Source organism: Paramormyrops kingsleyae, chromosome 20, assembly GCF_048594095.1.
Source record: "Paramormyrops kingsleyae isolate MSU_618 chromosome 20, PKINGS_0.4, whole genome shotgun sequence".
Classification (NCBI taxonomy): domain Eukaryota; kingdom Metazoa; phylum Chordata; class Actinopteri; order Osteoglossiformes; family Mormyridae; genus Paramormyrops; species Paramormyrops kingsleyae.
In genome coordinates this window covers 17,231,682-17,251,286 of record NC_132816.1, presented here as the reverse complement: position 1 = coordinate 17,251,286, position 19,605 = coordinate 17,231,682, and the positions used below count along the sequence as shown (strand labels likewise).

General features: G+C 44.0%; 1 protein-coding gene across 3 annotated transcripts in view; it reads left to right on the top strand.

Moving 5' to 3' along the window:
* Positions 1 to 19,605, top strand: part of cpxm2 (carboxypeptidase X (M14 family), member 2) — a 46,004-nt gene that overhangs the window by 3,167 nt on the left and 23,232 nt on the right. The window contains exons 1-4 of one of the 3 annotated variants that reach the window (XM_072703540.1): positions 1,726 to 1,836; positions 1,938 to 2,033; positions 11,120 to 11,229; positions 14,072 to 14,211. In XM_072703540.1, the coding sequence (XP_072559641.1) occupies positions 1,982 to 2,033; positions 11,120 to 11,229; positions 14,072 to 14,211 (302 nt within the window). In that variant the 5' untranslated portion in view covers positions 1,726 to 1,836; positions 1,938 to 1,981. Of the gene's footprint in view, positions 1 to 1,725; positions 1,837 to 1,937; positions 2,034 to 11,119; positions 11,230 to 14,071; positions 14,212 to 19,605 lie in introns of those variants that run through there. The other 2 variants (XM_023831022.2, XM_072703539.1) reach the window with 2 other exon arrangements.

Genomic DNA, 19,605 nt, shown 5'->3' with positions numbered 1-19,605 from the left:
AGGACACGTGAAGACACAAAAGGGTAAATGCTTTTATTCAAAGATAGGTATATAATTGTTAATATAATGTGAAACAAGTATTAGCAACTTGGTGATTTTGATGTCTGTGGACAGGAGTATAGTAGATGTGTGGAGACCCTGGCAGAATAAGGGGGCCCAGAATTTTACAGGGCCCTTGTATGTATAAAATTTCATGCAAAATTTGGTGGGGGGGGGGGGGGATTGTAACATTTCATCAGGGGGTCCAGATTTTCTAGGTATGCGCCTGTCTATGGAAAATGAGTATTAAAAATATATATAAAATAAATAAATCTATAAAATAGGAATGTGAAGTGAGCCCTGCACAACATTTGCTGGGTCTGAGGAGATGGACGTCAAAACACCCGTGAGTTTTCCGATGGGCAGGATGAGTCCACCGCAACCTCGCTGCCATGGCGATTCTGACCTTCCTATTGGCTGCCGCCTCTTAAGGCTTTCCCGTTTAACCACACCCCCTGCACAAACAGCCAGTCCCCTGCTCCCTTTATGGCCCCGCCCCTCCCATCCGCTGCTACGGTCCGTCGGGCTGGCTTTCCGGCTATTTGCTCTGATATTCATCTTCCCTTGATTCTCCATCTGCATCGTAAAATCCTTTCCCAGTCGCCTCTTAAAACCATCACCCACTGGAAGGATGTCTCGTCCCGCTTCTCTCCATCCTGCCCTTCCTCAGAGATGGAATAAAGTGCATTTCCTCTGAGAGTTACAGCTATGTTATGACTTTTCCCCCTTCATTAAGTCCTTATATTTATTACAAATCACTCAGCCGCAGAGTTCCGCTTCACTCCTTCCAGATTAATACTCATTACCGTGTGATTCTAATCACACATCATATATCTTTTGGTGGTAAAGGGTCCTCCGCTTGCTTTTTCTTAAGCTCCCTGATCGATTACCCCCCCCCCCCCTCGTCATTACCGGCACTGTATCACTTCTCTAACAGGCACATCACAAGCCTTACATAACATTTTATTCTTTAAGCTGACACTCTTATTCACGCTGGACCGACGAGCGCTGCAGGGAAAGCGCATTTGGCTGGACAGGGTGTGAGGGGAGCTGAGGGCAGTAGCTCATTCGTTAAGAGGAAGTCTTTGAGGCAGAGGTGGGATGTGTTTGTATTGCTTGGCGTGTTTTATTGAACTGGGTTTGGCGCCCGTCTGAAGGGCTGTTTTACCTCTATGCACATCAGGGACTCAGAGTTGGAGGTGGGTTGTTGGTGGCTAAACAGGTTAGGCTCCGGTGCCTGGGAAGGTTGCTGGTTTGAATCCCAGAGTCGTTGGGCCCTTGAGCAAAGTCCTTAATCCCCAATTATTATAAAAGCACTGCTAAGTATAAAAATGAAATTAAATATGGAGGAGCAACCCTTATAAGAGATGCTATCTGTGATTTATATATGCACACATATGCCCAGGAATCTGCAGTGTTCACATGACTAGCACCTAGTGAGGGACCCTTAAGTACAGATTGCATTCAGTGCTACGACAGCAGATCCTCTCTTGGGGTGTGAACCTTCTGGTCAGAGGAGCAACTCCATAACCGGGCAGCTTTGGCATTTGTGTGGATGTCACTCATTTCTGTTATTTTGTTATGTTGCATCTTCAGTCCACCACAAGGCACCAAAACCGGTTGGGCTGCATATGGGACACGATGAATCACCAGAATTTCAGTCCATCTGCGTAAGTGCTGGGGTGCTGAAGACGTAATAACGGTTGGCTGCAGGCGAGTAGGGGCTTCCTCAGCTGTGTCTGAAGTGAGGTGTCCTCTGCTGAGGTCCATCTGAGGGACAGGACCAGCCTCGTTTCGGTACGACCTTCTGATTGGGCGACAGCTTGCAGCCCGGTGGTTGACGGTGGAAATACAACCATCTGTCTGTTATTCATGTTTTAAAAAAATATGTTTTCTAGGAAAGAACGGAAACAATAAGGTGGAGAAAAACAAAAAGGGTGGGATGAAAAACAGCATCAATGAAGGAGAGAGCCATTTCAAGCCTGTCAAGGAGGGTAAGTGAGAGACACTCCGTTTGCTTAAATGAAACATCTGAAAATAGCAATATCACATCTGAACGTTTAAGTAGACTTCCCAGTGGCGGGCCAGTCATTCCTGCGATTATGAGCACCCCTCCCAGACGCACTGGGATAAATCTCTGTATGGGTGGACCGAACAGGTAGAGCCATTACATCAGGCGGTCATGTCAAGGGCAGGATTTTTTAAAACGAATGTTTCCTTAGAGGAAACGTAGCACCCGACGAAGAGACATATATTTCAAATAAATGAAGTGACAGACACATCCCCTTCTGTTTAAAGATTAAATGTTTTGTCTGGGCGCCCTGGCTCGTGATGTAACTGTTATCCAGAATGCAGAACGCAGTAAAGAAAAAAAAAAATGGCCGCTTGTCCATTAGCCAGTAGAGATTATGTGTCTCTTGTGATTCCAAGCAGTGATGGATATCCAGTTTTCTTTCCATCAGCTGCAAGGTGCAGTTTCAGATGACACAAATGAAATTTGTCAGCAGTGTTATATCTTTTGGAAAAACAGGGGTTGCAGCCTCAGTATTGTTGCCATGGTAAAAATAAATCGAGCATAAAGATGTCTCGGGCCAGCAGTGTTAAAAAAGGGAACCTGAAATGTTATGATCTAGATATCTAAACAGATAAAAATGTCATTTCAGTAAAACAAGGCATCTCGTTCCTCGGGTAAAATTAGAAAGTGAAGTGAGCTCAAACGGACGTGTACTGCAGCTTGGCGTCAGCTGAAAAACGGGGAATACTTGAGCTGGGATAGAGTTGTTAGTGTGCCTGGTGCGGGAACGAGCCTGGCGGCCTCAGGTGGTGCTGTGATCCGAGTCACACCGTCAGGATCACGGACAGTTCGGCAGGGTGTCGGCACCGGCATTCGCGTCAGAATAGGATTCCTGCTGAAATGAAAGTCACAAGCAATCCTGGAGGAATATCAAAGCGTTCCGGTATGACTCGTCAAATTTAGGCACTCTGACATCAGAAGAGAGGCCTGTAATCAGCAAGTCTACACGGGGTCACCGGGGCTCGTGGGGAGACTCTTTCCGATATGAGACTTGACCCAAAGGTCCGAAATTTAATCCAACCCGGCTGGGTGAGAAAATGTCTGTGTGTGTGTTTTTTTTTTCTTTTTTTTTCAAATTGGTTTTATTCAGCGGCTGATGTGAGCGATTGGTACGTGGAGTAATGAAAGTCAGGGTAATGACAATTGACGTTGCCATAAAACTGCAGCAACTGCAACATATTTATTGCATTACAGAGCATGTAAACATCAGCACTGGAGCCCATATACTCATTTACTGGGATAATGCAGGGGATGCAGGTTACATATACACATGCAAACAAGAAGTAGACAAAACAATGGAAGCACTTAACAACATATTAATGTCAAGCATTTAATAAGAAGAGTCTCTCTTTCACTTCAGAACAGTTTTAGTCCATGTTGCACTCTGTCATATATATACTGGGATTTTAGACCATTCTTTGAGAAGAAAAATCTCTGATTATTTGAGGGATGAACAAGATGGTAATCTACGCTGCACTCTGTGCTCTAGAACTTTCTATAAAGGTTCAGTCGTGTTCAGATCGGATGATGGGGAAAACCACGACAGCATTTGACTCTATCTAGAGTCTATGAAGCCCTGATTTTGTTTAGCGGTATTTACAGGTGCATTATTATCCAGGAAAATGGGGATATCATAGTGAAGTGATGTAACATGGCCTCTTATACCTTGGCCATTATAAAACCATGCAGAGTGATCATGTGACCTAGTGACTCCCGCAATATGGCTACAAGCGCTGACAGGCATTCTTTGGTTTTCTCCAGTAAGCCCATCTGGATGTAGGAAAAAGTGTGAAAAATGACTCTAATCAGACCATTTGACTTTATTCCATAGCTCAGGGGTTCAGGTTTTGTGTTCTTTATACCAGAATATGCATCTTTTTGCATTTGCTTTGGTTACAAGCAGTTTCCAAATGGCAAGCCTACTATAAATTCCAGCTTTTGAAGCTTGCAGCAGGTCACAGTCCTGCTGATTCAGTTCTGTCGTCATTTTTTAGGTCTTTTGTGGTGTTCAGGTACCTATCAAAGTCCTGACAGACCTCTTTTGTACTGCTAATTGGCATTCGACCTAATATGAGTCACCTTTGCAGCTGCATTTGTAATTGTGATTTAGTCACATGAAAGTTAAAGTCCTTTTCATGTGGAGTTTCCATTGTTTTGTACATACACACGTTTTTCATGACCACTTCTCCAGTGCAGGTCACCGTGACCTTGAATCCTGTCCCAAGAGGCAAAGGGCACGAGGCAGGGGACACCGATCACAGGGAACACATGCAAATTTGACCTAAGTTTGGAAGGAATCTGGACAGACTACAGGAAACCCACACGGACAATATGAAGATATCACACATGCAGAGTGCAGGCAGGAATACTAACACAGACATAAACACACATATCTTACCCCAAACATCGATGAAACTTGTATAGGGTGTTATGGGGGATTAGCTTAATTGACACTTCTAATGATTTCCCAGCCACATCACAGCGCTAATTGAACAGATCTCGTTAACAAGGTTGGAAAGGAACTTCTTATTTACAGAGCAATTACGGATCTCTAACAAAAGTACAGTATCACCTTTTAAGATTATCACTAAAAAATGCTTAAAAAAAAAGGTTATTCAAATTAAGCATGCAAGCCCAAGGCCTTTGGAGTTTCCGAGCAAATGTGAATGTTAATGGATTCCGGTAAATATGTTGTTTTAGAGCACACATGTCTGGTGGTGAAATACAGAGGCTTTTATTGTGCTAACAGTGATTCGGGGTAGGGCTGGGTAATTAAATGACGCGGTTTGATATCCTGCTCCTCCGTGATGTCATAGAGGTAGTGGGGTCAGCTGACTCATCTTGGGGCCACTCATAGCTTAAAGAGCCTTTAAGGTAAAAAGTGAGACTGAGCCGCTGATTACGTAAAACCCAATTCATTTAAAAAATTGCATTATGCTGTCCTGCCCACAAATGCCATTTGAAGAGGGGAAAAAATCAATAAAAATATAAGGTATCAGATGCACGTTACATTAGATCCAAGTGTCTTGAACTAGGATGCCTCTGGATTCAGGAATGCCAGACCAGGGAATGACCGGCTGCTCTATTCATGTCAGCAGAGGCATAATTAGACAGCGACAACAATGGGAGATTTATTGACGGCATGAAAATTGGGAGGTGAGCCTGGGATGAGAAAAGCTTTCCCTCTGATTTCGATTCGTCGTCTTCAAAAGCAAACGGAAACAATGAAGGAGAAGCCAGCACTCTGACTTCTGCGCAGACAGAGCCGTGCAGATTGTGCTGCGCACTGTTCACACCTTTCTTCGTGTACGTGTGTGGGTTTTCATACATGCAGGGATGATGTAAAGACTGGGAAAGATTTCAAGGGCCCCCGAGAGACTGGGGTCCTAATAAATGTATAACATAACTGGACTGGTCTAGGATGGGGGTCCAATATGAGGTTGTTCAAAGGTGCCTAAAATCAATAGTGGCAGCCCTGCATGCATGGGTGCTCTTCTGTGTGCCAACCATGTAGTGCCAACTAAATAAAACACATGGTAAATGCAGCACCTCTCATATTTACAGGCTGCAGTTTAATTGCATGCTTTGTTGTTTTGGCTGCAGAAATTTAATGAAGGAGCCATGCATTATTATTTTTTTTTATATCTGCACATTAAGTAAAAGTTCACCGATGCTTAAAAAAATGTCCACTCTGCTGGTAACTGATGCTAACTTGGATTAAAATTGACCCATTAGGTGGCGTAGATTGGGGCCCAGAGTGAAACTGGATGGTAACGTGTGCCGGGGGCGGGGGGAGGGGGTGCTGTTGGTGTGGCTCGCCTAGGGCTCCATTTAAGCTTTGAGCAGCAATAGTTAATTAGGGAGGTGTCTTTAATACACGGTGTTAACGGACCCACAACGCAGCTCAAGGCTTTGCTGGGCCACCCTCTCTCCTCATTCCATCCCATATGGCAAATGACTCAGGGTTCGATTGCGCCAACCTGGGGTGAATTTGTGGCGTATCTAATATGTTAGCTCCTGCACGAACTTGTCGTTTTGCATCGAACGACATCATTAGAATTAAACGCTGATGCTTTGACCCGTACCCGAGCATACCGTAGATTTATGAGTTACAGCTGGACGTTTTATTGATGCTGAAGTTAACTTCCTTCTCTGAAGGACTGAGCTAGACTTAACCGTGTCCCGATTTTGCACGGGGGGGGTGGAGAGTTAGGTCTCTGAGATGTGATGTGGCCACCCTGAGTGTTCAGGTGTGTTTTTGGGTGATGTGACCTAACTACCGTCTCATCACAGCTTAATTTGCTTTCATTTCAAATTCCGTAATTTGGATCAGATGCATCTTTTATGGAGGTCGCACATCTTGGGGTTAAATTCCTTTATGCCATGCGTCATCCTGCAGTAGCTTCCTCTACGCTTTCGGTTCTGTCGTGCTGGTGAGATCGGCGGCCTTGGCCCCATGACAGTGCAGTAATGGAAACCATGTGTATCATACAGCGTCCTTGAAAACCGACCTACTCCGAGGCAGGAATACCTGCCCTGGTTGCCCTTAACCGCCACCTGGGGCGGCCAGGAGCAGCGTGGTGATGGAGCTGAAAGCAAAGCTGTTAGCTATCAGGCTTCCAACGATAAAAAGGCTCAATATGCAGGGAAATCAAGGAAAATTCCAGAACGGCTTAGTCTCTAATAAGCAAGGGTTACACTTCCCATAATCAATCAGAAGATGGGGAGTTCTATGCGACGTTGCCAACAAAACCATGAGGTGAATGAGAGCTGGCGGCTGGCTGTACTTTCCACTGGCGATGAGTTAATAATTTGTTTGGGTTGAAGCGCCTTTGTGACATATTGGAAAAATTAGCAACCTTTCGAAGACTTTCTGCCATAATGACGTGGAATCCCATGTGCAAAGAGGCACTGTGGATGTAATAGACACATGGACAGAAACTCACTGACATGTTTCATGAGAAACAAAAGACTCTTTAGATACTTGGTTGCTTCTCATCTTCTTACATCTAAGACATACCAGGCTGGCATCAGGGTAAGATGCAGAGCCAAGGGCAAGAGAACAATGGTGTGAAGGTAGTATGAATCGATTGCCATTGATGAGCTGATGGACGTTACTTGTTACTCCTTTGTTAGCGTTGAGTCCAAGCTAGGACAGTCACTAGGCTGACATTTTAAACTCCCATCATGATTTCACCATGCAGTTGTATTGAGGCTGCTTCAAATATGCATTATGTTCCAGCTGTACTACAAAATCTTATAACTATAACCTTTAAGATGCATCTATACCCATTACAGTGGAGGGTAACACACCCAAGTTGGGAAGTGCACCCTAATTGACTGGGAAGTGTCTCCTAATTTACTGGAAAGTGTGCCCTAATTGACTGGGAAGTGTGCCCTAATCCACTGGGAAGTGTGTCCAAATCGACTGTGAAGTGTGCCCTAATCCACTGGGAAATGTGTCCAAATCGACTGTGAAGTGTGCCATAATTGACTGGGAAGTGTACTCCAATTTACTGGGAAGTGTACCCAAATTGACTGGGACATATGCCTTAATCAACTGGGAAGTCTGCCCAAAGCACCATGGAAATGTGCCCAAATCAACTGGGAAATATGCTGTAATCGACTGGGAAATGTATACTGCTTGACTGGGAAGTGTGCCCTAATTGCTTGGGAAGTGTGCTGTAATTGACTGGGAAATATACACCGCTCAACTGGAAAGTGTGATGTAATCGACTGGGAAATGTACACTGCTCGACTGGGAAGTGTGCTGTAATCGACTGGGAAATGTACACTGCTTGACTGGGAAGTGTCCTACTAACCTGGGCAGTGTGCCCTAATTGACTGGTAAATGTGCCCTGCTTGACTGGGAAGTGACCCTAATAGACTGGGAAGTGACCCTAATTGACTGGGAAGTGACCCTAATTGACTGGGAAGTGTGCCCTACTTGGATTGGCTCAAGAAAGGCAAGGTAACTTATTTTCTGGGATTAATGGTTGGATCCCTCTGCCTTGTCTGCGGTGTTCTGCTTGACAGATCCTGCAGGTTGTGCAGTGAGAAATGGGAAGCTGACAGCACACACATATTGGGGGGAAATGAGGTAATCTATATCCATCATGGGGGTGATAAGTAATGAGTAACTGGCCATGATAAATTGGGAGAAAGTGTGACAAAAATATATGAAGTATCATTATTGATTATGTTCACAAAAAGCCGTCCATGTCTCCTCTTCCCACATGTTCCTGTCCTTGGTTTACCATCGTGTGAAGCCTGCTACAAATTCACCCATTTTGGAGCTCAAATTCTTGTATACTCCAGTGTAACCTTGACAACAACACAATTTACCCCTTTTTCCCGCTGCTGGAGATTGAATAATTGCTTGATTGTGCTCCATTTTAGATCAATCTGTGTCACAATTAAACAATTAAACAATGACGTTTTAATGCCGCATTTTACGCCTCCGTGGGCCATAATTGCTCGTTCTCCTTAAACAGCTGCTGAGTTATTCTTAAAGGAGAAACGTCGGCTTTTCCTATTGGCCAAACGGAAGCTAACATTACTGACACGTACCTTTGCCTTTGAACATCTCAGGACCAGCTAATCCAATCAAACGTCGGTCTAATCATCCATTCATTTTTTTCTAACTTTGTATCCATGATGAATTTTTAAAAATGCAGGAAAATTCACACTCTTTTTTGTTTTTCCCTGATTGCTGTTATGATATTTTTATATCAGAGGAGAACCAAACGTCCACAGACACACAGCTGGTGGTAGCTTCTGTGGCTAAACGCGTTAATTGCAAGTGTGGCACCACGGTGAAATGGGAGGTGGCTATAGCGCAGGAACACGGAGTCACTTTCAGGCAGCCCCGCCCGTTGTCACAGATTCCGGAATAACGATCGTCAGAGTTTTTGCTATGCTAGATACAGAACATTTCATGTGTGTTTTTAAATTAATCATTAAAGCTTGAATGGACACTTTTTCAAATTAAGTGGAGGGTGTTCACAATACTTAAAGTGGAAAACTGGGGGGATGGACCCCCACCCCACATGGAAAATTAGGACACGAATAAGTCAAGCTGAGTCTTCGTCGGAGGAACTTCAGCGTCAATAAAACGTCCAGCTGTAACTCATAAATCTATGCTATGTCGATAAACAAACGCTATGATTTAAATCCCCCACTGCATTAACCTCACTACTGCCAAGTAAACCAGCAACGGTCCCCCTTGTGGAACCTCGGTAAGCCGAATGAGACCCGCAGACGTGACAAGGTCCCTACATAATGGAACAAGAAGCTCAGCATGTTTTTTTTATAGCAACAATACATGCTGGTCACACTGGTTATTTGCACCGCCGCTGTCAGCCACTTTAGGTGATGTCCAGTATGTCCACCCCCAGCAAAGTTACACCAGTAAGCAACCACATTATTTAATTCTTTTTATTCATTAGTGTTCATCTATTTCCTTTCTCTAGCAGTGCCAAGCGTCCTGCTGCTGCTGATGTAGCTGTGTTTGTGAAGCATTGTGCCCCATTGATAAAAACAACATGTTATTTAAATAACAGAATGAAGCATTTTGATTTTTATTATATTTGACAATTTCCATGGCTAACTGACATATAGCTAACATATTACTGTTTAATTTACGGATTTCCCAAAATAAGAAGTGAGTAGGGTGCAATGTTTGCCCTATTGTCTTTGTCCCGTTGGGTGAACTAGCATGTTTTTTGTATGCTTGCTACCTTCTCGAGTCTCATACTAGCAGGCCTGTCTTGTTTAAGAATGACCGCTTTCCGTTGCAAGGGGATGACTCGTGCGCTGCCCCGCTTTAAGCTGTGACCCTTCCGGAGACGTCCGCGATAGCGCGATAATGACTTTACAGAACCGGAGTAAACAGCCGAAGAACCGGAGGGGAATTGCTCCACTAGGAGGCCAACACGGACACTTTTGTAATGGTGTCGCAACGAGGCGTGTAAAGCTTCATAGATCATCTGCTTATTAATGGAAGTAAAGTGAAGTGTGGAATCAGCCCCCCCCCATTGACTGAAATGGCACCGGAGGGAAAAGCTCAATTTTACTCTAGCAGCTGTAGTTGTTTCAGAATGGTGCCCAGTTAAAAATATTCACTGTAAGTGCAAACTTTCTCGTTTCCGGTTATCACCATGCTGACAAAAAACTTAGATTAATAAAAAAAAAAGCTTAATGCTGGAGCCAATGGTACTTATGGGAGAACTGATGTTGTGCAACCCTTGGGATTAATCTATGCTATGAGTCATCAGCTAGTCTAGTCCAATTCTGATTGGCTACCGTTAGGTTGAACCGGGAGGTGATTGGCAGAGCATGGTGGATTGTCCAAGCCTCATCCCTCGTAAACTGGTAGCAAGGTATCAGTGTAATGCTGTTTGGCAGGTGGCTTTCAATGGCTTTTTAGGGTCAACTTATGCAGAAGTGAATGTGTAGCAGAACTCACAGCCTCTGCGTACGACTTCTGCTATGGAAACATGACACTCAGAGCTGATTTCCATGGAGTTGTGATCACGTGGGTTTAGTCTCCAGTTATGTGTTTGTATATATATTGTTGTAATATGCACACACAATTTTATTGTTTTATTATTTCCTGGTATTTTCACATGTTGAGTTGCTGCAGATATATGCAAAAAGTTGCACTTCTTGTGGACATAATTATTGTCTCTTTAAAGACTCATTCCTCTCTTTTTTGACCCGGACACCCACCCTTTCTGTGGGAAGAGTTGCACTGTAATCTGCCTTCGATTTTACAGCATCTGCACATGTCCTCCATGGCACAAAAATTTTTTTTTAACTGCCCTGTGAGAGATTCATTGCACTTTTGGGACGTTTGCAAATATGGATCTTCTGAAATCGTCTTTGATGATACCCTACACAGTCTGCAAAGCTGCAATCACGTTTGTGGGATAGAAATTGAGAGAATGATAGAGTATGTGCACACGTGCCTTTTTCGTGACCTAACCGTTGGCTTTGTTTCTCTAGAATGTCCCCCCATGGGACTGGAGACCCTGAAAATAGATGACTTTCAGCTTCACGCCTCCACGATGAGGCGCTACAGCTTGGGCCCGCATCGAGGACGCCTCAACATCCAGGTCTGTACAGGCATGGGCCTTTCAACTTCCCGTGGGCTCCAGAATGAGACGTCACGCGTAATAGCTGATGTGTAGGTTAATCAGAACGGTGCATGGAGCCACTTACGTTGGCATTGTCGGAAAATGACGAAAATAATTTTCTGGCATTTAATTTCGTTATGAAATAAAGAAAGCCCTGTTCTGCCATCTGTTTGTTATTCTGCGTAAAACATAAGCTAGCAACACCTATTACACACTGCACAGATGCAATATTTTTCAGTCTTTAATTATTTTACTTGCCGTGTCTATAAATAAGTGCGAAGCAGCCTGTATTTCTGCCTGTTTGTCATGGGTATTGCAGCACTAAAGCATCTTACAGGTCCGCCGTTGAAAAAACACAGAGAATTGCACATTAGCAGGCATCCTTACTAACAGGAACTGAACAGGGGGACCTGCTCAAACGAGTTTTCTTTTTTGGAGATTGATTGCTTTCAAGTCTGCGTTGCCATGGAAACTTCATATTGTGGGTGGTTTGGCTGCACATTAACGGGCCGTATCGATCTGACAAATATCCCATCTCGTGTCCGTATTATGGATCAGAACACGCTTGACATGTTATTTGGTTCCGTTCGGAAGATGTGCTGCACTCCAGTGCTTGGATTTCAAGAAGCACCGTGTACCTCCCTCCTCAATAAGCTTCCATGGCTAAACTACTGCTACAAAGTAATTTTAGAAATAACTTTAGAAATTGTTTTATATACTTGTTCAGTAAGATCAAACCAGCATGCAAAAGTTTTGCATTGTCTTCATATACGATGTCGTTATTCCATTAGCAAGCACTTTGGAAAAAATTCGTCTAATGTTAAGGCTTTGAATTTATTTTCAAATTTCCTGCTAAACAAATAAATAGAAACTGAAACAATAACATGCATATTTAAGTAAAGGGAAAGAACGAATGAAAAGTTAATTACCATCAGTATTCTCTGGCATAAAAAAACAACATGAAACGTTCCATATTAAATTTTCTTCTCAGGGATTTTCTTGATGGATTGGACTAAGAGACTATGAGCTAAGAAAACTATTTTTGGCTCCTTGTGTCTCATTTTGATGATGTCACTCTGAATTTACCTGGCTGTCTCACATTATGTCTGAGTGATGGAACCGCTGCATTTTCCACACTTTCTATTAATCTTTCTATTAATTAACAGCAAATTAATTTACTACTGCCATTAAAATAATTGGAGAATTCATCTACAGGTGGGAGAAATAAGGCATGTTTGTTCATTATTGGATATTTTGGTGCCCTGTGACAAAGTAAACAGGAACGTTTATGGAAAATAAGCATCTTAAGCTTCTTTGTTTCCGAAATCAAAATCCAAATTTCTGTTCTACGTACTTAAGATGTATTTCTGTGAAATCTGTTGCTGGAAAAAATGCCTCAAAGCACATTATGCTAAGCAGAGAGCAAAGAAATTATTGCTCTGTTGTTTAAAAAAGATGGAATAGCTGTAATAAAATGGGGCAACATTTGTGGGAAGAAAGATTCTTTGTGAGAAAAGTCTACATCAGGATATAAGCTTGAATCCTGTCTACCACTTGTCTCATCTTTTGGAATCAAAGCTCCTGGAACAGATTAAGCTAACGAGTTCCACACACTGTAATGTGCAGTTTCCACAGACAACCAAACAAACAAAGCTTTCGAGTGTCACGTGTTTGCCTCTGTCTGGAACGTGTCTGCGCTGCGTCATAGAGCTGAGGTTTCAGCTGAAAGGAACTGAGCGGTAAAAATAAGAACTCAAACCATTAATGCAGATGTGTTTCAGAATGTGACTGTCAGTGTCAGATAGAGGCTCTTCTCACATGTTTTAGGCTATTTAAGAATCACAGACCGAAAGGTTGGTTCTGTAGATACAAGTAGGACTTATGCCATAGGACTTATACTGTACCAAAGGACTTATGCCATAGGACTTGTACCATAGGACTTATGCCATAGGACTTATACCATAGGACTTATGGCATAGGACTTATGCCATAGGACTTATACCATAGGACTTATGCCATAGGACTTATACCATAGGACTTATGCCATAGGACTTATACCATAGGACTTATTCCATAGGACTTATGCCATAGGACTTATACCACAGGACTTATGCCATAGGACTTATACCATAGGACTTATGCTATTGCCATAGGACTTATGCCATAGGACTTATGTCATAGGTGCTTAGGTGTTATGCCATATTGTCGTTGTAATGAAAAGTTTTTCGTCGCGCTTGAGTTGAAGTTAAACTCACAAAGGAAGCTTCTGCAGATAACATGTAGGTGTGTGGCAGTCTACCTTTTTACTGAGGTTCTGAATCGTCACACCTCATTCATCAAGGAACAATTGCAGGGCCTCAAAGACACAGACAGTTCTGTGGGCTGCCTTTGTGCTGTTCCTCGGCCTACTCAGAGCCCCTCTTTCATTTTCCCCTGCGCTGAATTGTTACACATCCATTTTCCCTCAAAATTTATGGAAGCTTACAGGAAAGCACCTGTTTTGTCTCCTAATTTAGATCTTGCCAGTTTAGTCTTTTCCTTGGCAACCTGCAGGCTCTTGAGGAGCCTCTGACAAGCGTTAATGGACTGGCCAACACGGGCCAAAAACAAACTGATGTAAATTTCCCGCTCGGTAGGATGACTGCGGCTATGATTCACACCTCTACCAGCCTCCCGGTTGTAGTTGGGTGTGGCTAATATCAGCCGTGTGGGGGGAAGATCTTGGCCCCCACACTTGGCTCACTCCACGGCTGTTCAGCCCCATACATTTCGCCCCGGTGCTGCCTCCCACGCAGAGACTGCCCTCTGTCGCCCCCTACAGGCCGGGATCTATGAAGATGAGTTCTACGAAGGCGGCTGGTGTGCGGGCAGGAACGACCCAATGCAGTGGTTCGAGGTGGACGCCAGGAGGCTCACTAAGTTCACAGGTGTCATCACGCAGGGCAGGAGTTCCCTCTGGTCGTGAGTAGACCGTCGTCATGGCTACCATGCCCTCCCCAGTACACCCAGAGCAGGCAGCCCTCTCGCAGATCCAACACAAGCACATTTTAATTTAATTGGCAAAATATTTCATACAATTTAGCATTACTCAGTGCACAGACTCCTCAAAATATATAAGCTGTATATAATTTTATTAACGGGATCTTTAATGTTTGGGGCAAATATATTTCTTAAACACTCTGCAGAGACTCACCAAGGATTTGATTCAGCAATATTTTCCATAACATCAGTTCCTTAACCACTGTGCCACCTATTGATGTAATGTTGATAGAGAATACTGAGAGATTACATTTCGAGGGTGGATAGTTCAGCAGGGTGTTTATCAAACCACACCACTGTTTGGTCCCTCAGCAAAACCTTTAACCCCAACTCATCCTGGGCCATTGGCTGCTCTGGACAAAGGTGTCTGCTGAAGAAAGAAATGTAATGCAGAGGTCTAGAACCAACAACCTCCCGGCTGCTAGCCCAGCTCATTAACCGCTAACCAACTCCCACTGCACGCAACGCACTTCCAGACACCAGCAGCTGTCACAGATGAATGCCACTATTCTCGTGCGAGTAAATTAGAGCGACCCGGTGATTCAGCTGTGATGTAGCATGGTGAGTTACTCCTCTCATCAGGCTGTGTTTAAAGACCAGAGAGAATCTTCGGTTCTCCTTGCAATATTTAACCTGGGTAGTAATCAGCTACAGGTGGATGCTGGAAATACCCTGCTTTTAATTCCCTGCTAATGACTGTTTTTCAGAAGCTGAGAAATAAGCCCCCCCCCCCCAAAAAAAGAAAAAGTGTTTTAAATCAGCCGCAATCTATGACATTTAAAATTTCTATCCACCTAGCGATCACTGATATATTGTTAATTTATTATCTAAGACAATGGCAATTAAAAATTAGCCCGTGTAGGCTTATGGACAGGAATGCTCAACTTCTTGCGCATCTGATAGAAGACTCAGGTGCTTTATTCGTCGAATAACTTAAACGGAATCTAATTAAGTTGAATGGTTCATTTGTAAGGAATGCCATAATTATGTTTCCTGATTTTCAGCAACCTGTTGAAAGCTGAGGTTTAGTTCTAATGAGACTTCGTAGTAAGATGCCTTTTCACAGTGTCATTGTTCTAACATCTTCTCTCTGTCCAATTAATTGATCAAATGTAACATCTGCGCATGGCAGCCAGACTTTACCGCGTATGCTTTGCAGGCACCAGTTCCAGAATGTAGCGCTGCAGTGGAAGAGGGTACCGTGTAGTACGGCAACACAACCAGTCACATGTAGAACAGGCAGAGGCGGTTGGGAAATCCTGGTATACATTCCTGTACATTTTAAGTGTTTCTCTGTCATGTACTAAGCCCCCCCCCCCCGACAGTCCACATTTTTGCTCCCTCCCAACTCCAAGCACACCTGCACCAGGTTCTTCATTGTTTGATTCACACCTTCTGGGGGGGTTCCCTGAAGACTGTGTCAAGAAACACTGGACTAGATAACAGAATAGACTGCCTGCCTTTATCGTCACTGTACAGATAGCGACTTTGCATTTTCCATCTTACTGTCCTATGAGATACAGGTGACAGTCAGCCTTTTATACTGCAGCAGTGTTTGCAGTTAGGAACCTGCTCAAGGGCCCAGAAGTGATGCGGTTATATTGCTGGCCATGGCGTTCGAACCGGCAACCTTCCGGTCACGGGTACACGCAATTCCATGCAGAGTAACGAATCTTTTTTTTTCACTTGACGAAATGTACCAGTGCTGTTTCAGATGTGTGCTGGCAGTAAGTCGGGACTGCAGTAAGAAGGTTTGCATCAGGAACAAACACATCGGATGTAAATGTAACCACTTTGTTCGTGTTTTCAGTGATATCCCGCTGATTCATAAGCCACCAGATATCCTTTGATTTTGTCCTCGCTTTGATAAGGAAAACCCCCTAATTAAAATAACTATGAACGTTTGATATTCATATCTGTGAACCAAGGTTTACGTTAATTTACACATGTTTTTTAATAAAACAACCCAGCTGAGCTGTGATATAACAGCTGTGGGGGGCTTTTCAAACTTTCCTTTTTTCGTTTGTTTGAAAAATGTTCTCGGAACCTGAAGATTTCGAGCAAAAGGCAGGAATCTTGTACAACTATCCGACAGAAAAAAAATAACGGAAACTGAATTGAGACCAGGCAATTTATTAATAGCAGAAAACGTACGTGTGATCAAAGTTAATCCGAGTGGAGGCACTATAGGTGTGGCGAGAAGGTTAATTGATTTGGGGCTTGCTAATGAATGCATTTAGCTACACGAGAATTCCTCTCCCTCTTTGAGACGGAAAGGTCGCTGAGCTGCAGACGGAATGATGAAGGGAGTCTTTCATCTCGGTTTATTTCTGCTGGTGATTGACATGCCTCTTGTTGGAGGGGCAGCCGCTGTGCTTCCCTTCCATAACTGCCTCAGATGACATTCGTTTTAGATTCGTTTCCGTCTGAAATTGGAGCAGAGGATGCCCAGCAGACCACATGTACTTTTTCAAATTGAAATTTTCATTGTGAGGATGGGGTCAGCCATTACTCATTCATTAATCAGCTGGGGCTTTTTTTTTTTTTTTTTTTGAAGAATTTGTGTCTGGAGATCCCCTCGTTTCCATGGCGACATGTCAGCTTGCCTAGCATCATCTATTCTGTTACAATGGGGTCTGAAAATCTCTCGAGTCGAGGTGGAGACTTGACAGAGAATAACCGGTTTATGAGACATGGAGTTTTGCAAGTTTTCCTTTTTGGAATTTGCACAGAATGTGCTGGGGCAACAGAGCAAAGGAAACCAAAATTAATAGGTGAGAGAGAAAAATATATCTCAGGGCAATACATTGGGGCGGATAGGAAACATCCCTTTATCTGGATTTGGAGGGAAAACCCAAACTAACCATTGGGTTGGGCATAATGGTCTAGCTGGGTTTACCGGCCGATTATGAGGAACAGAATACACTTGGGTCATCTGACTCACCCCTTTAGGCGGTCATGTTTCTCTCTTCCCACACGGCATTGTACTTTAAATTAGTTGTCACCTTGGGAGTGACCTGTAAGGAAGGGCTTTAACGACATGACAATGGACCAAGCCAATTTAGCCTCAGCTGCCGTGGGTTTGCTTTTCCACCTCAACAAACGAGCCAAGGAGCAACCCGACCGGCACGACGCCTGGGCCCGACCGGCACCCCAGGTCCACTCCACCGCAGCGGTCCACCTCGTTAACCCCGTTAGCGCAGGATGTTTCTGGAAAGGTCATCGTTATAGGTCTGAGTTAAAGTCGTCGTTTTTAGAGGTGCGACTCCCCGATTCTGCACCAGTATCTTAAAATGTATTCCTTGCACTTAACGCCGTTCTCCTTCCACGCTTCTCTGCCTTTCCGTGGCTCCTGCCATTGGGGCCGAAACATTATGAAACTGCAGGAAACCATAGCAACGCACAAAGTATATCACAGAGCCATGTTGCTGTCTCTGATTTGGGGGGAGGGGGCTTCCCCCAGACCATGTGTGACATCCCCCCCATTCTGTCACCCCCCCCCCCAAAACAACACAAGCCTGCCCTGATTAGCGAATGGCCCCCTTTTGAGTGACCCATCCACAGCCCCTTCACAAAGGCTCTGCTTGCTGGCATGGGGGGGGGGGATAAATCACATCCCTTCAGTATGAATTATTTACGAGCTTAATGCCACTTATGCGGCGTCGTCTTTCGACACTTCGTTAGCCGCCTTTCGTCTTTAAGTCATCTGCTCAAAATGCAGGTGTGATAAATGGTGTTAAGTCGACTTTAGCATTATCAGACGGCCGAACAGCTGCCAGGCGACACACGTGTCGAGCCAGCGAGGTCCGGCGTCACGTTTAAGTAAGGCATACTGTAGGCGCGGGGAGATGTCATGAGAGCTTAAGATGCTGAAAGTTGGAATGACCAGTAGAATTTACCGAAGTTCTTTTCAATCCTCGGTAGCTAACAAAAGTTAACAATTGTAGTCATTTTGGAGAAATAATCATAATGTTGCCTCTGAGCCATTGTGAGATAATTAACATAACGCTATGTTACGTTAATATATAGGCGTTGGCGCGCTGCAGCCATACAGCATTCTGACACTGCAATTACCACCAACAACCAGAGGGGGTGCTGAAGCACCCTCAGTACCCCAACTGGCATTGCTAGTGCTATTGCAATAACATGTAAGAAAAGACTAATGGAAAACCTCACAGTTAATGTCATTAACTGGGCCATGTATTACCTACTGAACCATCTCACCATCCACCGAGGTTCTCGCTTCTGCTTTCACTCAGCTGTGACTTTCTGCTGAATCTCAGCGCTTAATCGTGACGTCGTAGCAATGATTCGGATACTAAGTCCGTTTGGCTGGAGTTTCAGGCATGATCCTAATGGAAAATTCCTTAAAACCAGCAGGCGTCTGGGCATTGGGGATCATGTCTGGGGAACGCTGTTGTAAACAAGTGTTGTAATTTTTCACCTTCAGCTTAAGGAACTGAAGTATAAGCTGTAGGTCTCAATATTTGTGAGATGGTTAGAGAAACTCGACTGTTTCGCAGCCCAGATGATCTTCTTCAGGCCTGTCCTGGATTTATGGATCACTCATCTACCCAATTTCCTGTTTCTGCCCCCCTCACAAACATGCACTTCACTTCCCAGCCATCAAGGTAGAGTGAATCTTCAGGGTCAGTGAACAATTATCTGGAAATGCCACTTCTACCAAAGGAATACTCATTAGCGCACTGAACTAATTAACAGGAACTGGACCACACCAGACCTCATGTCCCATTAGCGGCGTCCAGGACTGGTGACTGTGGACCATGTCACATCATTTGTGGAGAAGCTTTGGAGCGTAACACGAACAGCCACATACTGTATGTGAAAACGACAGATTCACCATCATTCCTTCTAGTAGAGCGTGGATTCACGAACTAGAGCTATTTTCCTATAGCCAACAAACTGTAACTGAAAATAAAACTGAAGAACAGAAGCGCACATTTGTCTTAATCTGCTCACATCTGTCCTGGACAGTCACTGAGTAGGCCCCGTTTTTCACTCTTATTGTGTAGGGATTTATGTTGTGAGGAATGTCCAAATACCTCGGGCCCCACGGTTGTGAAGACAGGACTGCTTGCATGTGTTATTCCCAATGACTCCAAAGCAGAACCAGGTGTGTTGTCAGTGTATGAAGTAAAGCTAATTAAAACAAGCTGTCTGTCTGTTTTTTACAGCTAATCCCGCACCCATTCTTAGCTTGTAATACTTTTCCTTCACTAAATCAGTAGCCCGTTAATATCCTGCTAATCGTTGCTCTAGACAGTCCATTCATTGTGACTTCTTTGTGTTCCTATG